Source organism: Rutilus rutilus, assembly GCF_951802725.1.
Source record: "Rutilus rutilus genome assembly, chromosome: 3".
In the NCBI taxonomy this organism is placed as follows: Eukaryota; Metazoa; Chordata; class Actinopteri; order Cypriniformes; family Leuciscidae; genus Rutilus; species Rutilus rutilus.
The window spans coordinates 17,751,338-17,762,457 of record NC_140211.1 but is presented as its reverse complement, the minus strand read 5'-3'; the positions used below and the strand labels follow the sequence as shown (position 1 = coordinate 17,762,457).

The 11,120-nt window shown below is 43.0% G+C and overlaps 1 protein-coding gene across 1 annotated transcript; it reads right to left on the bottom strand.

Moving 5' to 3' along the window:
* Window positions 1-792: 792 nt before the first annotated feature.
* batf2 (basic leucine zipper ATF-like transcription factor 2) lies at window positions 793-3,278 on the bottom strand. Its single transcript, XM_084405251.1, has 3 exons — window positions 2,787-3,278; window positions 2,310-2,414; window positions 793-1,584 (listed from the first exon to the last, which is right to left on the bottom strand). The coding sequence occupies exons 1-3, from the start codon at window positions 2,862-2,864 to the stop codon at window positions 1,246-1,248; spliced, it is 522 nt and encodes a 173-aa protein (XP_084261377.1). The 5' UTR covers window positions 2,865-3,278; the 3' UTR covers window positions 793-1,245.
* Between the last annotated feature and the right edge of the window lie 7,842 nt (window positions 3,279-11,120).

Below are 11,120 nucleotides of genomic sequence, written 5' to 3'. Positions count from 1 at the left end.
GTAATTGTCAAACTGATTTGTAGCCAAGTACTTCTTACATTTTGAGAACTGAGACGACTGCCTAGGGGAGGGAGAGAAATTCTCTTGTCAGAAGACTAAAAAAATATAGTCATTATCAGCACTGCTATGCAATTTGGCCAAAGTTGCAGAATTTATTTAACTTTTTTTACTGTACTGTATTGAGAGTATACTGTATTGTATTGCAATTCCAAGTTTATGTTCAATTCTTTGGTATTTCAACTTTTCCTTTGCTTTTCATCTAATGCCAGATCTCTTTACAGTAATGTAATAAAAATGAACTTTTCTTAAAGCTTATTGTTGAATTTCACTGTATCTGCACCCCTCTATTTATGTTGTACATTGAGCAGTAAAATGATACCTGATTGTCAAAAGGAGGTTTTTGTAACAGTGTTTTGAACTGATCTCACTAGTGTTTAAGACTATGTTGTAGTGTGTGTTTTTGAGGGCTTGTGTGTCATGTCTGAGGGTAAAGTTGGGTTTTTCAGCAAGATTGAATGGTTTTGAGTGGAGAGCTTCATTTTGACCTGAAAATTGGAAGTATGGGGAATTGGGTGAGAAGTTATGGATTTGTGCTTAGAGTTTTGAGAAAAGGAGGCATAATTTCAAGGAATGTGTTTAAGCAATCAAAGAAAAACTGTTATAAAAATTATATCAGTTAATGAAATATGTTTTTTTAACTGAAAGTTTTTAACTGAAAAATGGTGGTACCATATTTTTTACAGTGTATAAATAAATCAGAAATTAAAAACAGGCTGATTTAAACACAAGTGGTGTAGTATCTTGTTTTGTAAGAAATTTATTTTTTTATGTATTTTTGAATAACTTGTATATGGACAACAGTAAGTGACACAGTGAACGATATTTCCTTAAATAACATTTGAAATTATTAAAAAATAATTTATGAATTAGCTGATTAACTCATATATCAAATCACAAATCAAATATCACAAAATGATTAAAGTAAGGAGTCACCTAGCCCAACATAAGGTTATGGTCTTGTAATACATTTTTTAAACATTTCACATTTAAAATATTGCTACATGTACAAATAAATCTTGCCATCTGTAAGTCTTGCTTGAATAAATTAGAAGTGAACATATTTACACCTTAATGGATCATGGATTTTAGCACCGCTTGCATTTGAACACAATAAAAAGAGCTGTTTGCAGTATGTAGTAGTGTGTTTTTGTCATTAAATAAGAACGAAACTGACTGTACTGCACCTCAAAACTGCTGTAGGCACCCATTCCCAGTCAATGTGTCCCAAGGAGACCAATCGCAACTGTCGAGGAGCCCTGTTAGAGGCAAGTCCACTGAATTAGTGTCTGGTAAGAATGAAAGGTCCGAAAAGAGGTTGGGTTCAGGGACGAAGTTGAAATCTGAGGTAGAGGGTGCAGCTGTGGATGGACCTGCTGGAACACTAACTGATGGTCCATACGGACAGAGTTTAGTGCAGTGAGGTTCATGTTGCTCCAAAGCAGTGGTGTAAATTTGGAGCTCCTTCTTCAGATCAGCGATTTCCTTTCGGAATGCGGTATTAGACTGCTCTAGATTTTGGAGTTCCTACGTTAAAAAAAACACAGTACAATACTGAAATGCAGAAGTTACGAAGTGAAAGAAAATTAGGCATGGTAAAATACAGAGTAGTTTAAAATAGATTTCACCTGAGCTCAGAGGAAAAACACAACACACCATTGAAAAAAAACACAAAAAAAACAATTCAGACTTCCTGTTAATCTATGAAAGGTTGTGATTAGGGTTGGGGAAAGGGGGAAAGTCCAAGATTTGTACATGATCTGAAGAGAAAATGAAAGTGAAAATGAAGGTAAAATAACTAGCCTGGCACTAGCACAACTAATCTGTATGCTGTCCCTGTCATGTTTCCAAGAAATGCCTGCTTTGAACTGAAGTTGTGCAATAATAATGCTTCCTCTCTCCTCCACACACACACACACCCACACACACACACACACACACACACACACTACAGAGTAATTATAAACAAACACACACAAAACCTAACCACACAACTTCTGCTGAAAGTTATTATGACACATTACTTTATAATTCCAAGTAATTATAAAGGTACAGAATTATGTGTCTGATAATTACAATAATAAAGAATAATACCATATTTGTGCGAGTAACATGAATGAAAAGATACATGTACAACAAATGTGAGGATTTGGAGATATCAAAAGATAACAAGTAACAAAGCAGAATTTACACATTCAAAAGGGGAAAGAGAGAGAGAAAGAGAGTGTGAAAGGTCACAATATGCCACTGACCTCGTGCAGTATATCTGCCTTTTCTGTCTGTTTTCTTCGACTCTTGCGTGCTGCATCTCTGTTTTTCTCTTTGCGATGGTGCCCATGGCCATCTGACTGTGTGTTCTGAGGATATTCATCAGCAGATCAGGTATATGAATTATAATTGATCGATATTTATATATAAATAAATATTTGTTTCAATATTTTATTGTTCGTAATTAGATATTAGGATATAAAAATAACTGTATATATATATATATATACATACATATATACACACACACACACACACATATATATATATATATACACACACATATATATATATTTTTATATATATATATATATATATATATATATATATATATATATATATAAATGTTTTAAACCATAATTAAATAAATATTATAAACATAAATATTTATTCATAAATATTGTATTGCTTGTAATATGTACATAGTACAATTACATTACATTAATTAATTCATTCCCTACCCAGTCTTGAGGACTTTGAGAATCACTTTGCGAGAAAGGACTTCCCCGGTCAAAGTTATCCATGACAGCAGCTGGCATCTCCAAGAACAAGGATGTCCTCTTCGACAGTTAAATCAGAACAAAAAATGCTTGCATGTATAGTACTTTCAGAGTAAATCAGTCGTTGGTAATATTTCCGTATTAAACAAAATTCGTCGAACTGAAAAGCAAGCGCGTTGAAAGAATCTTGAGGCAGCTGTTGTCTGCAAAACTACATTGCCTGGTCATGATTTAACTGCTCTGTGGTCTTTAATGTAAGCAGTGGGCGGTGGAATGAGCCAATAGTTCTGGCAATGAGGTGACGCAACAGAGGGGTGGACTAGTATGTTTTCGGTTTCGAATTATTTTAAACGGCCCGGTTAGCGGAGACATGGAGGTCATCGCTTCCCACACAGAAATGCCAGTAACTGGGTTGAACATTTCCCGCTCTACAGTTTACTGGGAATTCCTACCCGGAAGTCAAAACGGATGGAACTCTTTATGGGATATTCTTTTTTTTCTTCTTCTTTTTTTTATGGGATATTCAGGCTTTACACTGTGTGTGTTAGGCTAAGCTACTTTATTTCATTACTAAAATTAATGTGGGCTAATATAGCCTATACTATATTAGCCATCATTCATTGTATATAGGCTATACACACACACACACACACACACACACACACACACACAAGGGTGATTCTTTAATTGGAGATACATTTGAAGTCCGAAGCCATTCATGTTTAACAGCTTTACCAAAATTTTACTCCAAAAACACATTTTAATTTTTTTTTATTCTTTTTAAGAGTCACAAAATGTTAGAGTGTAAAACTAGAAAATATTTTATTTTAAAAGCTATTTCATGATGCTGAAAGTCATGATATCTTACTGTCCTTAGTGGGTGGTACTTTTTTCAAACAAGGGTAAAATATGCATTAAAAGATGTTTTAAATCACAAATTTCAGGTTGGGGTTTTAATTATTTTGTTTATAAATTATTATTGGTGACAGTTTCCAAATTATGCTAAATTAATTTGTTTAAAAGTAACTTTTATTGTTGAAAAATACCAATCCATAAATCCTGTGTCAATTCTGTTACTACATGTTATTGTCTCTTTAAATTATGCTTATCTGTCGCATCAGTATCCTAAGCAACGCAATATGATGTCACTTCCCTTTTGGTATTAAACTCTGAAGAACTAGGAGGTATGTGTTTTGTTCTCTCTGAAGCCATGTAATCTTACAGGCACTTGCACCAAGAGTTCTTATATAACATGTCAAAACTGTTTCAACAATCTCATAGGGAAAGCAAAGTTCAAAGATATTAACAAAAGGAGGTATTAAAAGTTTTTAAAATCATCTTTAGTATCAGGCCATGTGCTCTTAGCCTTTATGCTAGCATGTGGTGTTATTAGTAAAAAATGCTAAAAATGTCAACTCTGTTACTGTCAATTCTGTTACCAAGGTACGGTAACAGAATTGACCAATGTCCATACCTTGGTTTTCACACTGCCCCTGCCTTGGTTACAATCACACAATGATGCAAACACACACAAAAATGCATAATGTGTGTTTATAGCCACACACACACACACACACAGAGAGACACACTGATCAATTGGGTTATTCTACCATGATCAGAGGATTTCAACACACACACAGACACACACATGCACCATCCACCCAAGCATGTGTGGTTATTTGTCATGCTACCGTACAATAATAAAATAATGTAATACAATGTAATATAATGTAAAAATAAGAGAGAACCTGTAAAAATAAGAGAGAGCCGTTGGAGAAGAGAGAGCCGTTGGAGAAGAGAGAGCCGTTGGAGAAGAGAGAGCCGTTGGAGAAGAGAAGAGAGAGCCGTTGGAGAAGAGAGCCGAGCCGTTGGAGAAGAGAGAGCCGTTGGAGAAGAGAGAGCCGTTGGAGAAGAGAAGAGAGAACCGTTGGAGAAGAGAGAGCCGTTGGAGAAGAGAAGAGAGAGCCGTTGGAGAAGAGAGAGCCGTTGGAGAAGAGAAGAGAGAGCCGTTGGAGAAGAGAAGAGAGAGCCGTTGGAGAAGAGAGAGCCGTTGGAGAAGAGAAGAGAGAGCCGTTGGAGAAGAGAGAGCCGTTGGAGAAGAGAGAGCCGTTGGAGAAGAGAGAGCCGTTGGAGAAGAGAAGAGAGAACCGTTGGAGAAGAGAGAGCCGTTGGAGAAGAGAAGAGAGAACCGTTGGAGAAGAGAGCCGTTGGAGAAGAGAGAACCGTTGGAGAAGAGAGAGCCGTTGGAGAAGAGAAGAGAGAGCCGTTGGAGAAGAGAGAGCCGTTGGAGAAGAGAGAGCCGTTGGAGAAGAGAAGAGAGAGCCGTTGGAGAAGAGAGAGCCGTTGGAGAAGAGAGAGCCGTTGGAGAAGAGAGAGCCGTTGGAGAAGAGAAGAGAGAGCCGTTGGAGAAGAGAGAGCCGTTGGAGAAGAGAGAGCCGTTGGAGAAGAGAAGAGAGAACCGTTGGAGAAGAGAGAACCGTTGGAGAAGAGAGAGCCGTTGGAGAAGAGAAGAGAGAGCCGTTGGAGAAGAGAGAGCCATTGGAGAAGAGAGAGCCGTTGGAGAAGAGAAGAGAGAGCCGTTGGAGAAGAGAGAGCCGTTGGAGAAGAGAGAGCCGTTGGAGAAGAGAGAGCCGTTGGAGAAGAGAAGAGAGAGCCGTTGGAGAAGAGAGAGCCGTTGGAGAAGAGAGAGCCGTTGGAGAAGAGAAGAGAGAACCGTTGGAGAAGAGAGAACCGTTGGAGAAGAGAGAGCCGTTGGAGAAGAGAAGAGAGAGCCGTTGGAGAAGAGAGAGCCATTGGAGAAGAGAGAGCCGTTGGAGAAGAGAAGAGAGAGCCGTTGGAGAAGAGAGAGCCGTTGGAGAAGAGAGAGCCGTTGGAGAAGAGAGAGCCGTTGGAGAAAAGAAGAGAGAGCCGTTGGAGAAGAGAGAGCCGTTGGAGAAGAGAGAGCCGTTGGAGAAGAGAAGAGAGAACCGTTGGAGAAGAGAAGAGAGAGCCGTTGGAGAAGAGAAGAGAGAGCCGTTGGAGAAGAGAGAGCCGTTGGAGAAGAGAGAGCCGTTGGAGAAGAGAAGAGAGAGCCGTTGGAGAAGAGAGAGCCGTTGGAGAAGAGAAGAGAGAACCGTTGGAGAAGAGAGAGCCGTTGGAGAAGAGAAGAGAGAACCGTTGGAGAAGAGAGCCGTTGGAGAAGAGAGAACCGTTGGAGAAGAGAGAGCCGTTGGAGAAGAGAAGAGAGAGCCGTTGGAGAAGAGAGAGCCATTGGAGAAGAGAGAGCCGTTGGAGAAGAGAAGAGAGAGCCGTTGGAGAAGAGAGAGCCGTTGGAGAAGAGAGAGCCGTTGGAGAAGAGAGAGCCGTTGGAGAAGAGAAGAGAGAGCCGTTGGAGAAGAGAGAGCCGTTGGAGAAGAGAGAGCCGTTGGAGAAGAGAAGAGAGAACCGTTGGAGAAGAGAGAACCGTTGGAGAAGAGAGAGCCGTTGGAGAAGAGAAGAGAGAGCCGTTGGAGAAGAGAGAGCCATTGGAGAAGAGAGAGCCGTTGGAGAAGAGAAGAGAGAGCCGTTGGAGAAGAGAGAGCCGTTGGAGAAGAGAGAGCCGTTGGAGAAGAGAGCCGTTGGAGAAGAGAGAGCCGTTGGAGAAGAGAAGAGAGAGCCGTTGGAGAAGAGAGAGCCGTTGGAGAAGAGAGAGCCGTTGGAGAAGAGAAGAGAGAACCGTTGGAGAAGAGAGAGCCGTTGGAGAAGAGAAGAGAGAGCCGTTGGAGAAGAGAGAGCCGTTGGAGAAGAGAGAGCCGTTGGAGAAGAGAAGAGAGAGCCGTTGGAGAAGAGAGAGCCGTTGGAGAAGAGAAGAGAGAACCGTTGGAGAAGAGAGAGCCGTTGGAGAAGAGAAGAGAGAACCGTTGGAGAAGAGAGCCGTTGGAGAAGAGAGAACCGTTGGAGAAGAGAGAGCCGTTGGAGAAGAGAAGAGAGAGCCGTTGGAGAAGAGAGAGCCGTTGGAGAAGAGAGAGCCGTTGGAGAAGAGAAGAGAGAACCGTTGGAGAAGAGAGAGCCGTTGGAGAAGAGAGAGCCGTTGGAGAAGAGAGAGCCGTTGGAGAAGAGAAGAGAGAGCCGTTGGAGAAGAGAGAGCCGTTGGAGAAGAGAGAACCGTTGGAGAAGAGAAGAGAGAACCGTTGGAGAAGAGAGAGCCGTTGGAGAAGAGAGAGCCGTTGGAGAAGAGAGAACCATTGGAGAAGAGAGAGCCGTTGGAGAAGAGAGAGCCGTTGGAGAAGAGAGAACCGTTGGAGAAGAGAGAGCCGATGGAGAAGAGAAGAGAGAGCCGTTGGAGAAGAGAAGAGAGAGCCGTTGGAGAAGAGAGAGCCGTTGGAGAAGAGAGAGCCGTTGGAGAAGAGAAGAGAGAGCCGTTGGAGAAGAGAGAGCCGTTGGAGAAGAGAGAGCCGTTGGAGAAGAGAAGAGAGAGCCGTTGGAGAAGAGAAGAGAGAGCCGTTGGAGAAGAGAGAGCCGTTGGAGAAGAGAGAGCCGTTGGAGAAGAGAAGAGAGAGCCGTTGGAGAAGAGAGAGCCGTTGGAGAAGAGAGAGCCGTTGGAGAAGAGAGAGCCGTTGGAGAAGAGAGAGCCGTTGGAGAAGAGAAGAGAGAGCCGTTGGAGAAGAGAGAGCCGTTGGAGAAGAGAGAGCCGTTGGAGAAGAGAGAGCCGTTGGAGAAGAGAGAGCCGTTGGAGAAGAGAAGAGAGAGCCGTTGGAGAAGAGAGAGCCGTTGGAGAAGAGAGAGCCGTTGGAGAAGAGAGAACCGTTGGAGAAGAGAGAACCGTTGGAGAAGAGAGAGCCGTTGGAGAAGAGAGAGCCGTTGGAGAAGAGAAGAGAGAGCCGTTGGAGAAGAGAGAGCCGTTGGAGAAGAGAGAGCCGTTGGAGAAGAGAAGAGAGAGCCGTTGGAGAAGAGAGAGCCGTTGGAGAAGAGAGAACCGTTGGAGAAGAGAGAGCCGTTGGAGAAGAGAGAACCGTTGGAGAAGAGAGAACCGTTGGAGAAGAGAGAACCGTTGAAGAGAGAGATGAAGACCAACAGACAGACATACACTGGGAGAGCCAGGATGTGGTTGGACAATGGTGTGTCCTCACATATGACCATGATATCTATCCTGGTACCATCCTGGAGGTCAATGAGACTCATGTGAGGGTCAAGTGCATGCACCAAATAGGAAAAAATAGATTATTTTGGCCTGGTCATGAAGATGTTCATTGGTACCCACATGAGGACATCCTCAGATTAATTCCACCCCCGACCAAGGTTGCGACACGGCATGTAGAGATCCAGAGGGATATCTGGTCGAGTATTTCTCAATAACTCAGCAGTTATTTTCTTGTTATAGGCATGTTCTGGTTGGTTTGGGTCAATTCTGTTACCCCCGTCAATTCTGTTGCCAGATGTGTCAATTCTGTTTTTAGTCTTTCATCTTGAATATTAATGAGATAATACATTGAAATATCAAACTACTTAATATTGTTATTTTTATATTGTGCAAGAGTAAGATATATGTTATAGTTTTATCTCTACCCTGTAATGTTCAAGTAATTTGATAAAAAAACAAGTGCACCCTTTGGATAATCCACTATTGCCTGGGGGTGAATCTAATTTTTAAGTTGTATAAATATAACATTTAATATCTGTTTTAAAGGCCTGAATAAAAGGACTACATGACAAATGAAACTAAAAAGATTTATCATTTTTTGATGTACTGTTACTTCTATATATTTGGTTGTTCGTCCGTAACAGAATTGACGAGAAAAACTATGAACAGGTGATATTTTGATAAAATAGAGAAAATAATAAACTATCTGTATTTGTATAGCACTGAATATATCAACTTTAAAGTGTTTTCAAGGTAATTCTTAAACAATGGTTCTGTATGACAACCTTTTTTTTTTTTTTTATTGAAATGCAAAATGTATCTCCAATTATAGAATCACCCACATGCATTCAAGTAATTTAGGCTATCTATAATAGTATATTTACATTGTATATTTACAAGTAGCCTATAATTTAGCAGTGGGGGTCTGCTGGGAGAAAAGTTTGCAGTCACGTCTTTCATTGGCTATAGGTAGGCTAAGGTGAATGTTGAATGGATAAGGATCTATGCTGCAAACATGAGGGCTGCAAGTTCAAAAGGGGAAACACAAAAGGGGAAACACAGATAGGTAACTTGAGACAGACTAAACATTTACCATAAGGTTTCTTTTATCTGGTTGTTTAGACTTTGGATGAAAGCCAATGGATAACTTACAAACATTCTATTCTATTCTAATCTATTCTATTAATCAATAAAAAAAATTATAATGAGATATTAGGCTATACTATACCCCAAGATGTGCTTCAGTGTGTCCAGCAACACTGAAGCACATCTTAGTGGGATGCAAGACCAGCCTCACCCAAGGCCGTTATACTTGGCGGCACAACCAGGTGTTAAAGAGTCTTGCAGCAGTTCTAGAAAGTCGACGGACAAGTGTGAATGCCCTTCCTCTCCCGTCATCCCGGTGGCAGCCGACACCATTTGTTCGGGAAGGCGAGGGTCAAGCCAGCTTCACCACCACAAGACCAGACACTGGCCAGCTGGGCAGAGCACGGGACTGGAAGCTGCTGGCAGACTTGGACAAGAAACTCGTCTTCCCAGCTGAGATCACAGCTACAAACCAGCGACCAGACCTTGTTCTGTGGTCAGCCACACTCAAGCTTGTTTACATCATCGAGCTCACCGTGCCCTGGGAAGGTGCAGTGGAGGAGGCTTATGAACGGAAAAGGATGAGGTACGCTGAACTTGCAGCCGATGCCCAAGAACAAGGCTGGAAAGCGAACATACGCCCAGTGGAAGTAGGTTGCAGAGGGTTCGTAGCCACCTCAACATCCAGGCTACTCAGGGAGATGGGAGTGCGAGGAAAGGCCCATCGGCAGGCAGTCAAAGACCTCTCCAGGGCTGCTGAAAAGGGGAGCCAGTGGCTGTGGATGAAGAGAAAGGACTCCACCTGGGCCTTCAAGTGAGTAGATGGCACCTAGGGAGTGAACCTGGGACGCTGGGATTCACTGCTGAACCCTCTGGAGGTGTCGTGGGTATATCAGCGAAACACCGATGAAGGAGGGCGCCCACTTGATAACCCAAAGGGTGCCCTCACTCATTTGACCATCCCACGGAGTTCCATCGGTGCCCCAAGTACTTATTGAGGGATATCAACATCTAGTCCTATACAACAGACCTGATCATCTGGTGAACCAGTGACTGCTGTGAAAGGGCAGCTGACAACAAGGGAAAGACCTTGCGACAGCATGGAAAGACAGCTGGCAGGAGGGAACAGACCCCAACGGGGCCACCATGGGCTAGCTACCCGTGGTGGCGGGACCCAGCACTTGTGATGTATGGGTCCCACCCACATATAGCTACGAAAAGTTCTAAGGAAAAAATACCCCCAGAGCCAGCGAGAGCGGGGGCGGAAGATGGCTCGTCGGCAGACAACCCGGTAACGAACACAGGAACGGAACAGACTACGGAATTGATGATCAGCTTAACTGAGGCTCCGACAGCTACAGCAGGACATAAGCTACAGCACTGCGTTTGTGGTTGGACGAAGGTAACTTCCACCCAAGGCCTGAAAATACACCAGGGCAAGAAAGGGTGCCTAAGGAAGGGTCAACAGGGAAATCGCATCGACTGCTACTTTCTGAGAAGCAGGCCGAGTCAGTCGACAGAAGTTCAGCAGCAGGATACACACCACAGTCTGCAGGACATCAACACCCCTGTCCGAGAGGAGGAAGAAAAAGGCACAGGAGAGCAACCTGAACCCAACCCATCACGACCAAAAGCAGAAAAGAAGATCCAGGGGCGAAGGCCATTAGTCAAGTGGCCAAAGGCCTGCGACAAGATGCTGTGGAAGGAGGTCAACATAGATCTGTGCAACATACTGGAGGGGATCAGAGGTACAACCATGAAGAAGTTGGAAAGAATGGGCGATCTTATCTATTCCTATGGGGTGGAACGGTTCGGAGTGGTCGAAGGCAAACGAGCTACTCCGTTAATCCCCACCAAATCCAGAAGACAGATAGAAATAGACCGCCTAGTCAAAGAGAGGAGGCAGCTGAAGAAGCAATGGAGGAAGGCCACAGAGGAGGAGAAGGAAGGTATAAACCTGCTGCAAGAAGAGATTCAGAGCAGGCTTGCAACACTGAGGAGAGCGGAAAACCTTCTAAGGAAGCGCAGAAGGAAGGTGCAAACAAGATCGCGCTTCTACAAAGATCCCTTCAAATTTGTGAAGAGTCTCTTTACAAAGGAGAAGAGCGGAA